The 21,943-nt window shown below is 38.6% G+C and overlaps 1 protein-coding gene and 1 long non-coding RNA gene across 2 annotated transcripts in view; both read left to right on the forward strand.

Moving 5' to 3' along the window:
• Window positions 1–6,234: 6,234 nt before the first annotated feature.
• On the forward strand, window positions 6,235–7,187 carry LOC103221891 (olfactory receptor 2H2-like). The gene has a single exon (XM_007973319.3). It carries the CDS (start codon window positions 6,235–6,237, stop codon window positions 7,177–7,179), a length of 945 nt encoding a protein of 314 aa, XP_007971510.3. The 3' UTR covers window positions 7,180–7,187.
• A 6,003-nt stretch (window positions 7,188–13,190) lies between these two features.
• Window positions 13,191–21,943, forward strand: part of LOC140708936 (uncharacterized) — a 115,760-nt gene continuing 107,007 nt past the window's right edge. Inside the window, exon 1 of the long non-coding RNA XR_012089247.1 lies at window positions 13,191–13,269. This is a non-coding gene — a long non-coding RNA (uncharacterized lncRNA). The remainder of the gene's footprint in view (window positions 13,270–21,943) is intronic.

Genomic DNA, 21,943 nt, shown 5'->3' on the forward strand with positions numbered 1-21,943 from the left:
CCGTAGGCAAGCAAGACAAATACATATCTATAAAAAGTATAATACTTTAAGGAGAAATGGCTGCATGCTGCAGGGTCAAAGGGTTAGATGTAATCAGCTTGCCCAGATATTGACTGGTTTCCTCAGTGGCTCGTATGGTAGCAAGAGCTCAGCATTGAGCTCTGCTTTTCTAGGCATCAGAATGGTTATGGATTCAGCAGTGTCAGTCTCACTGGCTCTGGTACAAGACAGTCCGTGCTGCTGGGCCTATGCTTAGCCTTCATCTTTCCACCACAGCAACTCCATTAAGAGTCCATTGAATAAAACATGAACTGGTTGAAAAACTGGGTGGCATCCACTTGTTTAGGAAGTGCCACTTCTCTGGCAAACACTCTCTGGTGGTCATTACCATGCATCAAAAAAGTCCACATGCTTCATTCCCGCTCCCACAGAACCATTCACATGTATCTACACCAAGCCTTTTTGTCTCTGATATTGTGAGCTTGGTCAAGGCCTCTAACCAACAAGTCAAGCCCTATCCCTCCGCCCAGAAGCCCATGTATATCCATACCTCAGGTCATTCCTCTTTCTATTCAAAGTAGACAATCAAGTGTGCTGTGTAGAATTATGCCCACTAAAAGAATTTCCCTTCACTACTGCCCTTTAGAGTGACTCCCAAGTTGGACTCTAATGAAGCATCCGTTTGCTTATGGCTTATAACAACCTACAGCACTTGTGGTCCTATAGACCATTTGTGAGAGTTCTGAGGTTTTGATTTTTCCCTAGCACTTGGTCAATTGAAAAACCTCATGAGGCCATAGGTGTGAATTGAGAGAGTAGCACTGATGCAGCAGCCATAGGTGATGGGTGACTGGATCACTAGTTTATGTCATTGAATTATGTCTTCTGGACATGCTTTTGCCTGATCCCAAATGTTTAGTTTCCAATTACATGATTGATTTTTGCTGCATTAATCTGACCAGATGAGTTGGGGGATCTGAAAATATCCAGCTCATTTTGTATAATCACTTGATGTCTCCACTATGTCAGAATTGCACTGCACTGAAAAAGCTGGATGACATGCTGCTTTTTCAATGCAAGTAATTTTCTCTTGCACAAGGCATTCCTCCAGTCCAGAACTCAAGTGTCTGCACTGTGGTTCTTATTTTGTCGTGTCAGAGACAGAATGTGAAGTCTTTGCCTTACGAATACCTCTAGCACCACTAGATACACACTTTGTTGTATGACCCAAGCAACACAGCAGCACTCAACCTAGCCTGTACTTGTTCCAAATCCCTCTTTTGCTCTGAGTCTATGTGTTCAATGGACTTTCACCTGCCATAGTACCTCTGATTTTTGGAGATGGGAGCTATCACCTTTTACTCTTCATCCTTTATATTTCAAAGGTCGAACTAATTTATGCATTTTTTTCTAGGAGTATTGCTTCTGATCTTGGCTTATGAAGAGTAATTGTATGGGTTTTCCCTTGGTTCTTATTCTATCAGAACTTCAGTGAGAGTTTTTCCCTCCAGCTTTTAAGTGTAACTATTTGCATGATACATCCAGGGACTAGGGAAACCACCATAGGGTAGGTCTACAGACCTGCTGAACTAACTATTCATTGAACTTAGGCCAGGACACTATTTGTCTCTTCTCCTCTCTAAGTCCCCACCTTAACTAGAGGTCATGACGGCGTGTGCCCCAACATTTGTGTCAACTAGGACCCTATATTCAACAGTCCCAAAGTTTTTAGTCTCAATATTTATCTTTCCTCTTGTGCAATTACTCTGTAAATGGTCACAGATCACTTTGAAGAAATATTAGGTACAATATTTATTGTATTTATTTGCAGTGGCATTCCAAAGTTAAGGGACTTGCCCTTCTCTTTAATTGAGAGTCTCTAGGTATGAGACCTGGCTTTGATAAAAAACTGAGTGAGAGATCATAATTTTTTCATTGTAGCTTCCATTTCACCAACTTTCACTTTGTTTTTTTTTCCAGGAACACAAGTCAAGCAACTTTCTAGGTGTCTGTATATCTATCTAGCCTCCAGTTGTTGATTCAAGCCAGTTCATTATGTCTAGATAGCTTCTGGAAGTTGAAAGTTGCCATCAGACTCTGTTTATATAAAATTGTATCATTCATATTGAAAGCAGGGAACTCAGCTCCATGAAAGCATCTTCTATTGTCAACCATGGTCTACAGAGGGCATTAAGCCCCTGAAATATACTTTGCCTCTCTAACTAGTGTATTTTCCATTCTTTTTATAAAGGGAATGTCCTCTGGGATATCATGTGAAGTGTAGTTAGGTGATAGGTCCTCTCCTTGTACCTAATAAATGCACTCTAGAGTTACTAACTCTGATCCTTCTGACACTTACCTCAATAGCCTGTTAAGGAAATTACAGTCACTCTATTTTGTTTACTGTGGATATCATTGTGTTAAAGTTTCAGCGACATTGCTGCAGTATACTATAACCGGATCCAGCATTTCTTTCCAGGAGTTTAATTTCTAAGTCATCGGAGAAAGTTCCCATGACTATAAACTTTCCCAAATCTGGGTTTACATTCTAGTACCCCTCTAAGAGGGATTACTGATAATGCATGTTATTCCAGTCAATGACATTTTAGAATAAGCTATTTTTTTTTCTTGGAGGAGTTGTTGGATGAAGGCAGTGAAAGATATTGAGACGGATTATCATCTTGAAAGAAACATGCTATGCACGGTTTCCAGGAAAGCAGGAGCTTCTTTCCTCTAGCAAGAGGAAGACTGCTTCTGCCACTTTGGCAGGTTCAGAGAAATCTGAAAGTTTCTGTTTTTGGATTACAACGTACAGATATCAAGGTCTCAGTGTCTGACTCCTTCCCTACCAGGGCCCTGGTTTTAGCCTAAAAAGTCTACTGAGTCTGTGCATTTTGTCTCCTTTGTGACTCTATGACCCTTACAATTATGTCCTGGGCCTGATTTTTAATAGCCTTCTCTAAGGCTGTAGGAAATGCGAATCTCTTTAAAAACTGTCATGAAAGTTTTCTTTTCATAGCATTTATTAAGTTAGTGATCCTCAAAGTATAGTTTCTGAACCTGTATCATCATTAACATCACTTGGGACCTTGTTAGAAATTCAAATTGCCCCAGAGCTACAGAATCAGAAACTCTGAGCGTGGGGCCCAGAAATCTATGTTCAACAAGCAGTTGTGCACCAATGCCCTAGGTTGATAGTTGGCCTACTTGACTATGCTGTTCTTTTTCTTCAAGACTTCCAAAACAATCAACGAAAGCCAGTCAACTTGACAATTATCTAATTACTTTGACCTCCAAAACTTTCAAAGGCTAGAAGACCATATAAGCCAATGCTCCTCCTTCTACCTGTACCTCATCCCAGGCCACAATAGGTAAGACTATGAGTAATGGTGATATTGAGGCATGCCAAGAGTTGCTAGCATTCCATTTACTCCCAACAATGGATGACCTGTTGCAATCTGACTGATGAGTAATTCATTTCCTGAATATTCTTCTAAAACTCTCATTTCTTGGTCCATTTCAGAACCAACTCTCTTAATTTAGGTCCCCCCTGAAAGCGTAACTTAAGATAAGGGATTAAGTACCAATAAGTGATTTTGGAGGTGATTACAAGAAGAACGAGTGAGGGAACAGGAAGAGTTAAACATTTAAGAAAGAAAGGTAATTTAGGGATGCATTAGCCAGGTTGTGTGTAATGGGAGTCCAGTTCTCTAAAGACCTTCTGAAAAGCACACAGTATGTTTTTGCCTGAAGGAAGAGCTTCTGGACCATTTATTCCTAGTTAAAATTCTTCATTGTTGGAGGATTTCCCCTAGGGTCATTAAGCATTTTGTACTTCTAGGCAGCACTTGTCTATAAGCCAAATGGGCTCCCATGGTGTCAGACAAGCCTTGGGGCCGAGGGAAGCCATATACAGCATACTTGAGGTAGGTCACTCTCAGTATGTGTGAGATGAATCTGAGTTCACATACAACTGTCCTTTGCAGCTCTGCTGAAATTAGAGCTGGGCTGAGGAGATGTGATACACTGGTACTAGAGGCGCCTACTTTAGAAGGTGAGATAGAAATGCTGTATTTTCCATTTATAACCATAGGAATGGAGGTGTGCTGGCTTTTACCATGAACTCCCCCAGATAGTGTTCTGCAAAGCAGAGGAGGCCAACTAAAATAAAATCACAGGAAAAATTATATTTGCAGGAAGAAGATAATCTCAAGAGAAGCAGAGATTAAGAGTATTCTTGAATTTTGCATAGTAAAAACCATCTAGTCTAAGATTCTCTCCCCTAACCAAGGACCTTTTACAAATAGTTGATCCAGGAAAAAAAATGCATCTCCTTCAATGATTAGTAATTTAAAAGGAACTGGAAGCGATAAGACATACGGATGGATACATATATAAAACTAGCTAGGTAGAGACCTGTAGGTGATAATATACAAGAAAGAAAATGGGGAAAGGAAAAGCAATCTGAATAGGAAAAAAACAAATCAGTAGTTAGTGGTTATGAAGTGGATGAAAATCGAAGGATGGGATAAGGGGCAGGTTGATTCTGGACATGGAAAAATCTACAAGACTGAGATTCTTTAAAACATCAAACTACTCTTCTATCTAATATAATATCAAGCTCAAATTCACAACTAAAGTGGTAACATTTCATCATTAATTTGAAAAATTCTAAAGAAAATAAAGGAACAATAACAAACAAAAAACAGACAAAAAGGAGAATGTATAGATGTTCTAGAATGCATAGCATAGTAAAGACAAATGTGAGTAAAATTATGGTGAAATTTAAGCCATGAGGGTCAGTGCATCTTAATGCCCAGTGACATTTTACTTGTGGGTTTACCTGTAGATTAAAACCCTTTAAGCATGAGAACTACTGATTGAGAGAACTTCAAATGAATTTGCTTCTAGTGTGTTGATAAAGTTATATGTGACATATCATAGGTGGGTAAGAATATGGTTGGAAGATAGGAGACAACAGGGCTAGGATATTCAGAAAATAACCTCCAGCAAGCTTTGTAAAAGCAAAAGCACATATTGATGTAAAAATTTTACATATGTAATTGCATAATATACCATCATATTGCTCCAACTACATTAAAGTGTGATTAAGAATTCACCACAATGTATGATGATGTAATAGTAAATATCAGACTATGTCATAATTTTCCTTAGAATTATGGCTTGAGTGATCTATTTGACACAATTATTGTTGTTAATTATTTTAAATATTTTCATCTAATTTCAAGCTTTTGGTTTTCTTTAATATACTTTATCACTCTTCATCAAAGAAGGTCATGTAGAAATATAATATTTCTTTTTTCTAAATGTTATTTTTACTCATGCTGTCTGCAAAACTTTGGTAATAAATTTTGGTTTCTGAAACAATCTATTGAACAGTGTCATCATCATGATAATTATTGCTAACTTACATTGAACAGTTACTTTGTGCCAAGAACACTTTTTAGTATTTCCCCTGTTTTCACATTTAATTTCTCCAACAAGCATATGTAGGTTTTTAATTTCGCCTATTTTCCAAATAGAAAATATAAGGAAAGAACTAAGGTAAGAACAAAAATGTTAACCACTTTTCCTAATATCACACAGCATAAAGGTGACTGAGGGAGAATTCAAGCTCATCAATAAGAGACAGAGTGAAAAGGAGGAATGGAGAAGAGGTGAATGAGAGGGAAAAAAGAGAAGATAAAGGGAGAATATCCAGGGAGAGAAGAGGGGAAGGAAAGAGAGGAAAGATGGGAGACAGTGAAATAAATCAAGGTACAAGGTCACAGAGAACTAAGAGAACAAAAGAAATAGAGAAAGAGTTATAAAGCTAATATGTAGTGAATAGAACTATGTAATAAATGTAGTAAATGTATACTCTTTGAGAGCACAGATGGAACACATCTAATATTTAGCAAAGTGATTTTTTACTAGCTGGTGCTTACATATATTTTATAGAATATTTATAATGAACAATTTTAATCAGAGACAAAATATGAGGAAGATGTAAAAGAGGAAGAGAGAGAGTGAATGATGAATATCAAAGATTAAAGCACTTCACTAAATCTTGCATTTTTTCCCAAAATACAGCTGGTGAAAATCTTATCCTTGAGTAGAGAGGAATCAAACAAGTCATATACCACCCTTCTTCCTGTCTGTACTGGAACCATCACAGGCTTTTGAGCAACTACTTTTGAAACATTCCCCAGAGAGGTATTTGCCCCAGTAGCTATGATTATAATTTGCAATGACAGCCACAGTGATTTCATCCTTCTGGGCTTCTCTAACAAGCCACATTTGGAGAAGATACTTTTTTGGGTCATTTTTATTTTTTATTTTTTGACTCTTGCAGGAAATATGGTAATAGTTCTTCTGTCCTTGAAGGATCCAAAACTCCACATCCCTATGTATTTCTTTCTTTCCAACCTTTCCTTGGTAGACCTATGTTTCACCAGCAGCTGTGTTCCACAGATGTTGATTAACTTCTGGGGCCCAGAAAAGACCATCAGCTACATTGGCTGTGCCATTCAACTCTATGTTTTTTTGTGGCTTGGGGCCACGGAATGTGTCCTTCTTGTTGTCATGGCTGTGGATCGTTATGTAGCAGTGTGTCATCCACTGCAATATACCACGATCATGCACCCAAAACTTTGTCTGCAGCTGGCTCTCCTGGCATGGGGGACTGGCTTGGCCCAGTCTCTGATCCAGTCCCCTGCCACCCTCCTGTTACCCTTCTGCTCCCATCGGATGGTGGATGATGTCGTTTGTGAAGTCCCAGCTCTGATTCAGCTCTCCAGTACTGATACTACCTACAATGAAATTCAGATGTCTACAGCCAGTGTTATCCTCCTGGTGGTGCCCTTGATCATTATCCTTTCCTCTTACGGTGCTATTGCTAAGGCTGTGCTGAGGATTAAGTCAACTGTGGGACAGAAGAAAGCATTTGGCACCTGCACCTCTCACCTTCTTGTGGTTTCTCTCTTTTATGGCACTGTCACAGGTGTCTACCTTCAACCAAACAATCACTATGCTCATGAATGGGGTAAATTTCTCACTCTTTTCTACACTGTGGTAACCCCAACTCTTAATCCCCTCATCTACACTCTAAGGAACAAGGAGGTAAAGGGAGCACTGATAAGATTGGGGAGGAGGACCTGGGATTCCCAGAATAACTAACAAGGTTACCCCATCACAAAAAGCTGGAGATACACCTCCTAAGCCAAAAGTAGGAGAGAAAAAGCTGCATTCTGTTCAGGTTGAGATTTCAGTTCCCTTTATCAATCATTCATTGGGCCTTAAATTCTTCATATTGTGGATTTAGACACAGTATGGTATAGAAATTAATATACTTAATAGCTGTTGTCTTGAAAAGGACACAGTGCAATTGAATGAGAGAGGAGGAGAAGACACAAGAAACACATTACTTGCAAAATAAAATACCAAGTAGTACATTTCATGCCTTTTTGTTTCATTCTTTTTTTGTTCTATTTTCCTACAAGCTTCACCAGTGCTTTCAGTCACAAGAAGATTTCTAAAGTTTTGAGACAGAAACTTCTTGAGCAACGTATATGTATCCCTATATTGTAATCTGGCAGGTCTTGGTTTTAATTGCTGTGTCTCTCTGTCTCAGCATCACCACTGTAGTCGTGTAATGTGCCTTTCACTATCCAATGCAAAGCATTTGCCATGCCAAAGTCCACATTTACTGCTCTCTGGTGCTGTTACCAAGGTAAGAGTGTATGTGCAAGTTTCTCAATTTGAGCCTTGATATTCTGGGCCCCCAGTTATAGGAATAGACTTATGATTCTTCTTCATTCTGAGGCCTTATTGTAACAAAATGGCTATCTTTTTATCAGACCCAATTATTCTTTCATCTTATAGATATTTATGGCTTTCCTATTATATACCTATTACATTTTAGATGGTAGTTATATAATAGTAGATAAAACATATAAAATAATCAACATCATGAAACTTATAACAATACCATCTCTTGCTCTTAGACTCTTTCACAGTATTGATGTAATATTAGATTTCCCTCATTACAAAACCCATTTGTTTATTGCTTTGCTCTTAGCTATTATTTCTGTTCTCAATTTACAACCAAACTTTTTCAACTTTGGAAGTAACATTAGGTTCAGCCACTGTGTTGCTTCACACTGCAGCTAACAACACTGGTCTAGCAAGTGCTTCCCCCTCAGTTCACTCCTGCTCAGACAGAGTGACAATGTGATAGAAAAGAAAAACCCATTTTCACAGAAGAAATTCAAGCAGGCTGCAGAAATTTGCATAAGTAAGGAGGAGCCAAATGTTAATCACCAAGACAATGGGGAAAATGTCTCCAGGGCATGTCAGAGGTCTTCACAGCAGCCCCTTCCATCACAGGCCCAGAGGCCTAGGAGGAAGAAATGGTTTCCTAGGCCAAGTCCAGGACCCCCCTGCTCTATACAGCCTTGGTGCATGGTGCCCTGTGTCTCAGCTGCTTCAGCCCCATCCTTGGCTAAAAGACGCCAAGGTACAGATTGCTTCAGAGAGTGCAAGCCCCAAGCATTGGCAGCTTCCACGTGGTGTTGGTCCTGTGGGTGTACAGAAGACAAGAATTGAGCTTTAAGAACCTCCACCTAGATTTCAGAGGATGTATTGATATGCTTGGATGTCCAGGAAGAAGTTTGCTGGGTTGGCAAGAGCCCTTATGGAGAATCTCTGCTAGGGCAGTGCAGAAGAAAAATGTGGTGTTGGAGCGCCCCCACAGAGTACCCACTGGGGCACTGCCTGGTGGAGCTGACTCCACAGAATCTACCAGACTCCAGAATGGTAGATCCACCGACAGCTTGCACTGTGTGCCTGGAAAAGCTGCAGACACTCAATGCCAGCCTGTGAAAGCAGCCAGTAGGGGAGCAAAGCCACAGGGATGGAGTTGCCCAAGGCCATGGGAGCCCACCTCTTGCATCAGCTTGACCTAGATTTGAGACGTGGAGTCAAAAGAGATCATTTTTGAGTTTTGAGAATTGACTGCCCTGCTGGATTTCGGACTTTCATGGGGCCTGCAACCCCTTTGTTTTGGCCAATTTCTCCCATCTGGAATGGGTGTATTTACCCAGTGCTGTACTTCCATTGTATCTAGGAAGTAACTAACTTGCTTTTGATTTTACAGGCTTATAAACAGAAGGAATTTGCCTTGTCTCAGATGAGACTTTGGATTTGGACTTTGAGTTAATGGTGGAATTAATTAAAGCTTTGAGGGACTCATTGGAAGGGCATAATTGTGTTTTGAAATGTGAGGACATGAGATTTGAAAGGGGCCAGGGACAGAATGATATGGTTTTGTCTTGTCCCCACCTAAATCGAATCTTGAATTGTAGTTACCATAATCCCCACGTGTCTTAGTAGGGACCCAGTGAGATGTAATTGAATCATAGGAGTGGCTACCCCCCATGCTGCTGTTCTCATCATAGTGAGTGAGTTCTCACAAGATCTGATGGTTTTGTAAGGGGTTTTTCCCCTTTTGCTCTTTTTCTCTCTTCTGCTGCCATCTGAAGAAGGACATGTTTGCTTCCTTTTCTGCCATAATTGTAAGTTTCCTGAGGTCTCCCCAGCCCTATGGAACTGTGAGTCAATTAAACTTCTTTCCTTTATAAACTACCCAGTCTCAGGTACGTCTTTATTAGCAGTGTGAGAATGGACTAATATACCTTCTCTCATGTTAACTACCCTCTTGGATCAGAGATCGTAGAGATAATTTCTCTTGTCCCCAACATACTTTTTCTGTTTGGGGTGGTTTTGAGGTTAGTGGTCTGAGTTCACACTCACCAAAATCTGAACTTAGTCTAGCATTAAGATCTGCTTTGGCATTCTCTTTTAATTTCAGTTTAGCTATTACAGATTACAATAAGCAATGGATTATTTATTTTTCTTTTAAAAATTAGTTTGCATTTATTTATGAATCTCATGAACCAACTCTCTGGGGGTTGGATTTGTATCTAAATTATAGAAAATTTGAATGATCCTGGGAAGATAGGAGGCTTTTCTCTCCAACAATTAGCAGAGTTGGGTCTGTAGTTAAGGTCAAGAGCAGTTGACAGAATTGGTAGTAGGCCAAGAGATCATGAGCAACCTAAGGTGACCTAACTGAGTTGTTTCTGGAGATCTATTTTTTTTTTTTTTTTTTGAGATGGAGTCTCACTGTCAGTCAGGCTGGAGTGCAGTGGTGCCATCTCAGCTCACTGCAACCTCTGCTGCCTAGGTTCAAGCAATTCTCCTGCCTCAGCCTCATGAGTAGCTGAGATTACAGGTGCCTGCCACTGCATCCAGCTAATTTTTGTAGTTTTAGTAGAGACAGGATTTCACTATCTTGTCCAGGCTGGTCTTGAACTCCTGGCCTCGTGATTTACCCACCTCGGTCTCCCAAAGTGCTGGAATTATAGGCATGAGCCACCATGACCAGCCTCTAATTTCTTTTTTAAAAATTTAATTTAATTTTAAGTTCCAGGATACATTGTTACATAGGTAAATGTGTGCCATGGTGGTTTGCTGCACCTATTAACCCACCACTAGGTATTAAGCCCCACAAGCATTAGCTATTTATTCTGATGCTCTCCCTACCTACTCCTGGCAGGTCCCAGTGTGTATTGTTCCCCTCCCTGTGTCCACATGTTTTCATTGTTCAGTTCCCACTTATAAGTGAAAACATGTAGCGTTTGCTCTTCTGTTCATGTGTTAGTTTGCTGAGAATGATGGCTTCCAGCTCCATCCATGTCCCTACAAAGGACATGATCTTGTTCCTTTTCATGGCTGCATAGTATTCCATGGTATATATGTACTACATTTTCTTTATCCAGTCTATCATTGATGGGCATTGGGGTTGATTCCATGCCTTTGCTATTGTGAATAGTGCTGCAAAGTTCATATGTGTGCATGTATCTTTATAATAGAATGATTTATATTCCTTTGGGTGTAAACCCAGTAATGGGATTGTTGGGTCAAATGGTATTTCTGGTTCTAGGTCTTTGAGGAATTGCCACACTGTCTTCCACAACCTATAGAAAGGGAGAAAAATTTTGCAATCTATCCATCTGACAAAGGTCTAATATCAAGCATCTACAAGGAACATCACTGATTATTAGAGAAATGCAAATCAAAACCACAGTGAGATAACATCTCACACCAGTCAGAATGGCCATTATTAAAAAGTCAAGAAACAATAGATGCTAGTAAGGCTTTGGAGAAATAGGAAACAGCTTTTACACTGTTGGTGAGATCTGATTTCTTAACTTAGATACTAATTTATTAACAGACAGAAAACTAATTTCTAATTTCTTAACAGATACATACTGGCTTCTCAGTCAGGCTACTGACCTTTACCCCTTACATACGCACCTTAACTTCTGTATGAACATGGACGTGGCTGCATTGGGTAGGGGAGGGGAGAGGTGGTGGGCAGGGAAAGAGGCTGGCCTCTTTGACAAAGATGTGGGTAAGGATAGCAGGATTCTACTTAGGGGTAGACAGCAGTGAACTTTCTGTGGATCAGAGACCTGGGTTTTGATTCTATGCTTGTACTGTCAGAGTATGCATATTCCATGTAGATTGTAGCCTGGGACAGAGAGAGGAAAGTAGTCATCCTTTGATGCCTTCTCATCAACTTCAAGATAGTATGTCATTCATTGAAAATATATTTATTGATCTCTTAGTGTATGCAAGAAAATATGTGGAAAGTAGTGGTGACTTAGAGACAGTAAGAAACTGTTTTGACAATAGGATGGCAATCAGGGGGACAGTATTATTAACTGAGCCTGGAGAGGTTGGTGTGGTCTTGTGGGTCAAAGTGTTGTATTTGGACTTTAAGAGCAACAGAGGAGCACTGCAGCTGTTTAAGCAGGAGAGACTCTCTTGGCTTTCTCTGAGATTCCCTCCCTATGTCTCCAAATCTGTTTCTCCATGGATCTCTGCCTTTATCCATATGCTCTTCATCTGTTTCTCTGCTTCTCTGTCTCTTTTTGTCTCTCTACTGCTTTGTTTCTCTCCATTACTGTTATTGTAGCAGTATCTATATATCTCTCCGGGTCTCTTTCCAGCACTGGACCTTCCTATGCCTTTAAGAAAATAAAGGAGCATAGGGCATTGGACCTGAAGCAGTATGTTTTGTTTCTTACCTTCTACTAGATCTTGCTGTCTGCCCTTGTTGATTACGAGACCCTTTATTCTCCTTCTTCTACACTTGAGATCTGACCAAACACAAGAAGGGACAGGTTGCCAAAGGGAGGACTTTGTTTAACTTTTTTGGAGTATTAGAACCTATGGGTCTAAAACAATGTTTACATTAAGAAAATATTTACCATGAAGGAGGGCATGTAAACTCTGTAAAACAATGAAAACAAACAAGACAGAAGTTTCCAGTTTCCCCATTGCTTTCTACCTTTGTCCTCTTTTCTTATTATTTCTTAATCTTTTATTCTTTTTTCCTTCTTTCTTTTCTTCCTCCCTTCCTCTCTCTTTTCCTTTCTTTCTTCTTCTCTCTCTCCCCACCCAATGAACGTTGACTAACTAACAAACCTCAAGGCTTGCAAAAATCATTCTCAAAAAATACTGTTCTGATGATTATTGACATGCAAGGGGCATGAAAGCAGGTATAAGCCCCTAACTGAGATTTTAAAGTAGAAAACTGTTGCCTTAGCCAAAACAAGGTAATGAGGATGTGTACTCCACTTCCTCTATCCTATAAAAACGGATCTGGCTTCAGTAAGGAGGTCCCAATGCCCATCAATTGAATAAAGTCTTTAGCTTTTGAGTCACATCATTTTCATCAGACAGTCTTTGTCAGTGATTCCCAAATAGCACATGTGTAAAAATACATCTGTCCTCCCAGATTTTGGGATTGCTGGATGCGGCCTTGGATGAACAAAGTCCCAGTGGCCAATCTTCCCTGGTGAAAGTCAGCCTCGTACATCTAACTCGTGTGTGCTATGAAACGAAAACGTTTGGGAAGCACTGCCTATTTTCCCGTATCGCCACCCACACTGCTGATCTCTCTTGGTTGCTAGGCACTGGTTTAGGTTCTGAGCAGAATACTCCACAGTGTTCTCTACAGTGTGTTGTAGAATAGAGGGGTCCTGGCAACCTGAGGCAGAGCTGGTGCTACAGAGTACCTGCTTACTGCTATAAAGTTTTACTGTATACAAGTTCTGGAGAAGCTGAGTGAGGCCATGTCTGTTACCAGAAGACATGAGACTCACAGCAGATCTCTCTGGCTTAACATGGGAGACGGCGGTAAGTGCAGTTATATCTGAAGTTTTTTAATGGTTAAAAGCTGACTTTATCCAAATAGGGATAAATGTGTTTTCCATAAGAAGTTCTGTTCTAGGTAGAAAAAAATGTGAAGATTTTGGTTAGGTTAAACTGATTTTAAAAGTATAGGAAGAGTTACAGATTTTTTTCTTATTGAGTCTAGTCTTGAGAACAATTTATCAAGAACTCCAAATTTAAAGGCAGTTAGTTAATTAAAAACTTGAAAGATCTCTTTCAGTTTAAACTGGACTCATTAGAAAAAAAAAATGGAAGGAAAAGGAATCTAAATGTTCATAATGATTTGTGTCTGACATTAAAATAAGGATTCAGTCACTAGAAGATATGTCGAAGTCCATCAGTACCAAACGGATAAAGCCAAAATAACTTTAAAATTATATCACATGAATGAAGACTTGCCATAGGAATAAAGTCGAGTTTGGATGAAAACGTCCATCTTTGGGAAAACCCAAACTAGCTTTTACAGAAAACTGAAGGATGAAATAAAAGATTAAGCCAACAGAAATAAACATATTGAAAATATTTCAATAAACAGAAATAAACTTAGAATGAGTCAGAACTCAGAACATCCAGAATAAGTTCCAAGGAACAAGAAAAGTCAGAGCAAATCTCTGACACTTGGAGGAGATAAAAAAGATGCAGGTATGTTAGAGTGGATGTAATAGACAAATCAGAATGTGTCTATTACTTAGATAGCTCTGAATAATCTGATTTATGCTTTTGTAAAAACCTTTGGAGAGGACACAAACAAAATATAGTCAATTATCTGAAAAGAATAAAAGGGACACTTAAAATCATATTAAGCGTATAAAATAAATCAAGCATCTTTGGACGAGAACGTGCACAGTATGAAAGTTAGCTTCAAAATCTCCAGGACAGAGATTAAATAATTACTGATATGTATCAAGAAAATGGAATAAAACTTTAGGTCTTTTCCATATTTATACATCTTATAGTAGAAGATGATAACCTTCCTGGTTGATTCCACCATCGCACCTGGCCCTGAACCTACTTTTAATATCCAGGAAAAACAGCCATATCACTGTTGTCCTAAAGTAATTAAAAATTCTCTCTATTCTAGTTTCATTGCTGTTAAATTGTCATACAGGAGTTCAAATTGAAGCTTAATAGAATTAAAACTCTTAGGATGGTGTTTTCTAAATATGTATTATCTAAATGTTGAGGAAGAGTAAATCATTTTAATTTCTAGATAGTACATGTACAATATTCTGTTTTTAAAATAAGTTATAGTGGGAGATTTATAAAAGCAGTTGAACAATCGAAGACATTTGGAACTAACTTTCTGTATATCAAGTGGTGTATTTACTGTAGTTAAAACACAGGTATGAAAACAATAGAATGTTTATATACAAATGACTTTTATAAATGACTATTTCAATTGATTTAAGAAGTCATTTGATGAAAATGATAAAATAGTTAGAGATATAGTGAAAAAAAAAAAAAGAGACCCATGGGGAAACACCATGACAGACTGAGCCAAATGTAGAGCTCAGCTCTTCCTCCCCCAGGATCATAACATATCACCAGATAAACCTTTGAAAAAAAATGAAATGCAACAAAACAAAAGGAAAATCCAGAAAAGAAAATCGTTAGTTTTCTATATTTCATAATTTCTGTACTCTGCCTCTTCCCAGGTGTCTGTTCACACCTTCTCTTCTCTATTCAAGTGCACATCCTTTCCTTTTCTTCACTCCCAGCTGATGCCCCTGCTTTTCAAAACTTCAGAGAAAATTGGAGAAATCAGAAAGGAATTTCTATCAGATTTCAATGCTACCTCAACACACCCAGCCACTTCTATATCCATGTATTCTACTTTCTGTTTGGTTCCTATTGATGAACTGTTTGTGTTCTAGCGAAGGCTGATCAATCCTCTGCTGCCCTGGATCCATCCCCTCACCGACCTAAAGACTTTGTTTCAGAGTTCACCCTTACTCTCCTGCTGTGTAATTTTGCGTACTCTATAGGTCATTACCATGGAACACAAGCATGCTGCCATGACATCCATCTTACAGAAAAAACCTCTTTCTGCCTTCTCTTGACCCCCTCTTTCCCTACAGCTATTGAATCATTTCTTTCTGCCTTCAGCAAGGCACCATTAATGAGTTTTCTATGCTTTCTGTCTCTAAGTTGTCTCCTACTGTTCTCTCTTGCTTCCATTCCAGTGTGGCTGTTGCCTTCATTTTCTCTAGCAAAACTCCTCTCTTAGTGTCACAGATGACTTCCTTATTGCTAAATCCAATGGTCAGTTCTTAATCTTCATCTCACTTGACCTACTATATTAGTAGCCTTTGACAGAGCTCCTTCTACTTTGATATACTTTAATACTTTCTTTTCTTTTTCTTTCACCCAAAGCAAGATTCCTCCTCCTACCTTGTCTGAAGGAGGGTGGCAAGAGCAGATTAAAGCATCTGTGAGGCAGCCTTCTAAAGTTTCTCAAGAAGTGGTAGCCAGTGTGCAAATGCATCACCTCACCTTGCTTCATATTTCCCTTCTCTCAGTTCCCTTTTTTCCTCACCTTTGCTGCCCTCTATTTGTATGTCCCAAATAAAGCCTTAATATTTCCTTTCTTGCCTCAAGCTCTGATTTTTAGAGAATCTAGGCTAAGAAACTCACCAAGGTCTTAAGGTAAAAGGCCCAGTAAACACACTGTTATTTTGCTCAATCACAGAAGGCTCTAGCTATTCAAAACTCTTTTCTCTTTCTCCTTCCTCCACATGCACATCCACTAAACCCTGGACCCCAAATTGACAGACCATTCCCAAAACAATAACTTCTGGGTATGTGCTGGCCCTCACTGGTGGCTTTTCAGTGTTGAGTTCCATGGTTCTAAATTCTTGACCTCAGAAACTCTCCAAATTATATAAAATGGCAAACCCAACCAGTTATTTATACTTGAAATATATTTTTATTTATAAAGAAATAAATTTTAATATATTAAAGGATAGTCACAGAACAAATGACAAGTATCGTCATTGTACAGTCATCTAATATGTTTGGATTATAAAGGCATACAAGGATTTTATGATAGGGAAGACATTACTATTGTTTTCAACAGAGAAATAGGAGGATTTGGCAGAGGAAGGGAATTAGGAGAAATTTCACCAATAAAACCCAAGAATCTCTGGGTAAGGCAGAGGAGGCTGGATATGACAGGAAGAATTTGCTGGATGCATTGTGGTCTCCTGGCACCATCTGGTGTTGAACCCAAGAACAAAACAGAAGATGAAGAAAACACTTTCAGAAAGTAATGGAGCCAAGATGAGGCCCACTGAGGGTCTTGTTCAAGTGACACTGGGATTTCATAACAGAACAAATGGCTGTCAAAGTAGTTGGGAAAGCCTTAGGCTATATCACCTTAAGGCTCCTTCCTTCCCTAACTTTCCGGATGTCCGACTCTAACCTACCTCAGAGATAACACTTCATCTGTCACCCTCTGTTACCCATGTTTCTCCAACTCGTGCCATTCCCATCTGACTATCCCATCCCCACGCCCAGATCCAGAAACTGGATAACCCAGCCTCCCTAAACAGCAGATGCCATGGTGGAGAGGTGAATGCAATTGGAATCACTGAGCATTTACCTCATATTCTCATTTCCACAGATTTTACCTCATGCCTTAATATTTAATAATATAAAATTAAGTAAAATCTTTCCTTCAAAAAATTTTTAAATGAAATAACATTGCTCTGAAAAAGATAGTTCAACATGTCAAAATGGCCTTTTCTCTTATAAAAATGAAAATTTAAAACCATGCATAACAAAACAAAACAAAAGGACACTAAAAACATTTTATCAAATATGTTTGCATATGTTCTTGTGCTTTTGTGTTTGTATGTGCGCACCTATGTTTTGTGCCCTAGAATGACTGCTGCTGGTCTCACTCTGACTCTGTAGGCTTACTCCTATGTAATAAAACATGCCTCCTGATATAACAGTATGCCCTGATTTATGGCAGTGCTTCTATGCCAGGAACACTTTTGCTTTCTAGGGCATATTTGACAACATCTGGAGGTATTTTTGCTTGTCACAACTTAGGGGGAAAGGAGATGCTACTAGCATCTAATGCACAGAGGCCAAAGATACTACTGAGCATCCTAAAATGCAGAGGACAGACCCTGACAACAGATAATTATCTGGTCCAAAATGTCAATAGGGCTAAGGGTGAGAAATGTTGATTTGTAAAACACTGATACCCGTGTCCTGTTTGGATCTGAGCTCTTTTCCTTTTGTCAAGTGTGCATAGTTTGAAAGCAGGCCTCAGATGGAATTCTGTGAACTCTCTGTTTAATTGAAGATGGAAAAGATATCATTAATTACTAACTGTTGGTGAATGTCCCTTCTTGTGAATAGCTGAAATAAAAACTCATTTGTTATCAAGTGTTAGAATGAGTGATCAAATATACAACGTTATTAAATCAAAGGTTAACTTCATGAGCAAATGTAAGATATCATTTAGTAATTCTTAATAATTCACCATACTATTAAACAGGATTGCCAAGCTTTTTTCCTTCTTTTTTTTATTTAAATGGCCAGTTAATACATCTTTTGGGCTTTGTGGTCATATGGGCTCTGTCAGCCACTCATCTCTGTCTTCGTAGCAGTGTGAAAGTAACCTTTGATAATCCAGAAATTAATGGGTCTGGCTGTATTCTGATAAGACTGTATTACAAAACCAGGAAGCTTTTGCATTTGGCCTGTTCCCCCAGTTTACCACAGCCTGCTCTAGAACACAGATACCTATTCCTTTTCAGTGCTTGAGTATATTTAAATAAAGCATGCCCTAATTTATAACCAATTATTAGTAACAAAAGTTAAGTTTTAAGTAATTCAAAAAGGGCTGTATACTTTTCTCTGAGTTGATCCAAAATAATGACTAAATATATAATGAACAAGACCTTGTGTACCAAAATTGCGTTTGAGGGCTTATATGTCTTTTTTTAATGAATAAAATAAAAAATTATTTAAAATTACCGATGAAATAATTATAACCTTTTTCACTATTTGTCAATAGACATTAAAAGTATAATTACTAACATGTGGGTATTTGTACAGTTTTGGACATTTTTAAAAAGGTTGTAAAGTGAAAAGATTGTTAATCTCTGGCCTGTAAATCATATTTTTCACAGAAATGTAATCCAGCCTCTACCAGCCTCCAGAGCCTTATTTTTTCTCCTATTCCATGTACTAGCCGCCAGATACCCTATTTCCCAGGCTGTATTATGTCCCTGACCCTTCGTTTGGCTGTTCCCTTATACTGGAATGCCTCTCTAACTTACTTCTTTCACTACCATTTATTCAAGAATTTGTTCATTCTTTTTTTTTTTTAAACCTTTTCCCTAATTCATCTTTTTCCTTAAGTAGAAAACACAGGAGAGAATTAAAAAGACCAAACACATTTTAATATTTAAATTCATAGATCCAGAGCCCAGAATTTTAGTATATTGTTTATTGGGATAAAGGGGTTGGTGGATTCAGTAAATGTCACGTGGGCAATTGTCTTAAGATGTTAGAAACCATATAAGCTTCTTTGTTGTCCATTTTTAAATGGTGCAGTTTTCCATGTACCACTCTCTCATATGTACTGTTAGGTAGCTGCTGTAGCCAGGAATTAAACCTGTGGTCTGTTTGACATGAGGCCAGATTTTATTAAACTAGGTCATCAGGGCACACACAGGGGGCTGGGTCACGCTGACACTGTGTCATCTCTGGAAATTAAATGGGTAAGCATGTCAGCAGGCAAACGAAATGGCTGCTCCTGCTGTGAGAAGCAGACAGCAGGGAGGTGTGTAATACTTGAGCATGCATCCAATTAATGATGAATTACAATGGGTGTCCTGGAAAAGTTCCTGTGATACTGATATTACGTGAAAGGAGTTCATCGTATTTGAAATTATCACAAAAATTGCAGAATAATTCAAAACGAATGGGTAATTATCTAAATGTTGTATGAGTTATTGCTTCAACTTGCACATTCTTAATACATGTGGATTTCTGCCCTCTGCTTGTAGAAGCACTGAGAACCTGAGCTGACATGAGTCATTTGGTCATGATTTCCTAGGGCAGAAGTGGGGGACTCTGCATAGGGAGATCATTGACAGTTCTTTTGAAGGTTGAGTTTGGTTCTGTCTAGGAGATAGGAAAATGAATTAAATGACATTTAAAAAATGGCTTTTTAACATCTGCCTTTGCCTGAAAGGGATTTTGTATTTAATTCTTTTTGATATTGATGGAGTTGTTATTCATTATAATTAGCATCAGGATATTTTTTTTTAATTATACTTTAAGTTCTGGGGTATATGTGCAGAACGTGCAGGTTTGCTGCATAGGTATACGCATGCCATGGTGGTTTGCTGCATCCATAAAACTGTCATCTACATTAGGTATTTCTTCTAATGCTATCCCTTCCCTAGCCCCCCACCCCCTGACAGACCCCAGTGTGTGATGTTCCCCCTCCCTGTGTCCATGTGTTCTCATTGTTCAGTTCCCACTTATGAGTGAGAACCTGCAGTGTTTGGTTATCTGTTCCTGTGTTAGTTTGCTGAGAATGATCGTTTCCAATTTCATCCATGTCCTTGCAAAGGACGTTAACTCATCCTTTTTATGGCTGCATAGTATTCCATAGTGTATATGTGCCACATTTTCTTTATCCAGTCTATCACTGATGGGCGTTTGGGTTGGTTCCAACTCTTACATATTGTAAACGGTGTTGCAATAAACATACGTGTGCATGTGTTTTTATAGTAGAATGATTTATAATTCTTTGGGTATATACCCAGTAATGGGATTACTGGTCAAATGCTATTTCTGGTTCTAGATCCTTGGGGAATCACCACACTGTCTTCCACAATGGTTGAACTAATTTACTCTCCCAGCAACAGTGTAAAAACATTCCTATTTCTCCACATCCTCTCTAGCATCTGTTGTTTCCTGACTTTTTAATGATCACCATTGTTAGAATGGTGATCTCACACCAGTTAGTGGTGTGAGATGGTATCTCATTGTGGTTTTGGTTTGCATTTCTCTAATGACCAGTGATGATGAGCTTCTTTTCATATGTTTGTTGGCTACATAAGTGTCTTCTCTTGAGCAGTGTCTGTTCATATCTTTTGCCCATTTTTTGATGGGGTTGTTTTTTTTTCTTATAAATTTTTTTCAGTTCCTTGTAGATGCTGGATATTAGTCCTTGTCAGATGAATGGATTGCAAAAATTTTCTCCCATTCTGTAGGTTGCCTGTTAACTCTGATGACAGTTTCTTTTGCACAGAAGCTCTTCAGTTTAAATAGATCCCATTTGTCAATTTTGGGTTTTGTTGCCATTGCTTTTGGTGTTTTAGTCATGAAGTGTTTGCCTATACCTGTGTCCTGAATGATATTGCCCAGGTTTTCTTCTAAGGTTTTTATGGTTTTAGGTCTTACATTTAAGTCTTTAATCCATCTTGAGTTAATTTTTGTATAAGGTATAAGAAGGAGTCCAGTTTCAGTTTCCTACATATGGCCAGCCAGTTTTCCTAACACCATTTATTACATGGGGAATCCTTTCCCCATGTGTGTGTGTGTGTTTTTTTTTTTTTTTTTTTTTTTTTTTGGTCAGGTTTGTCAAAAATCAGATGGTTGTAGATGTGTAGCATTATTTCTGAGTCCTCTGTTCTGTTCCATTGGTCTATATATCTGTTTTGGTATCAGTACCATGCTGTTTTGGTTACTGTACCCTTGCAGTATAGTTTGAAGTCAGGTAGCATGATGTGTCCAGCTTTGTTCTTTTTGCTTATGATTGTCTTGGCTATATGGGCTCTTTTTTGGTTCCATATGAAATTTAGAGCAGTTTTTTTCTAATTCTGTGAAGAAAATCAATGGTAGCTTGATGGGGATAGCACTGAATCTATGAATTACTTTGGGCAGTATGGCCATTTTCATGATACTGATTCTTCCTATCCTTGAGCATGGAATGTTTTTTCATTGTTTGTATCCTCTCTTACTTCCTTGAGCAGTGGTTTTTAGTTCTTTCTGAAGAGATCCTTCACATCCCTTGTAAGTTGTATTCCTAGGTATTTTATTCTCTTTGTAGCAATTGTGAATGGGAGCTCGCTCATGATTTTGATCTCTGTTTGTCTATTACTGGTATATAGAAATGCCTGTGATTTTGCACATTGATTATGTATCCTGAGACTTTGCTGAAGTTGTTTATCAGCTTAAGGAGATTTTGGGGTGAGACAATGGGGTTTTCTAAATATACAGTCATATACAATCATATCATCTGCAAACAGAGACAATTTGACTTCCCCTCTTCCTAACTGAATATCCTTTACTTCTTTCTCTTGTCTGATTGTCCTGGCCAGAACTTTCAAAACTGTGTTGAACAGGAGTTGTAGAGAGGGCATCCTTGTCTTACACTGGTTTTCAAAGGGAATGCTTCCAGTTTTTCCTTTTGTCCTTTTGGTCCATTCAGTATGACATTGGCTGTGGGTTTGTCACAAATAGCTCTTATTATTTTGAGATATATTTCATTGATTCCTAGTTTATTGAGAGTTTTTAGCATGAAGGGGTGTTGAATTTTATCAAAGACCTTTTCTGCATCTATTGAAATAATCATGTGGTTTTTGTTATTGGTTATGTTTGT

The sequence above is a fragment of the Chlorocebus sabaeus genome, chromosome 17 (genome assembly GCF_047675955.1).
Source record: "Chlorocebus sabaeus isolate Y175 chromosome 17, mChlSab1.0.hap1, whole genome shotgun sequence".
Taxonomy (NCBI): Eukaryota; Metazoa; Chordata; class Mammalia; order Primates; family Cercopithecidae; genus Chlorocebus; species Chlorocebus sabaeus.

What these genes read in the sequence shown, in the direction of transcription:
- LOC103221891 (XM_007973319.3), top strand. Translation starts at nt 6,235, where the DNA reads ATGATTATAATTTGCAATGACAGCCACAGTGATTTCATCCTTCTGGGC.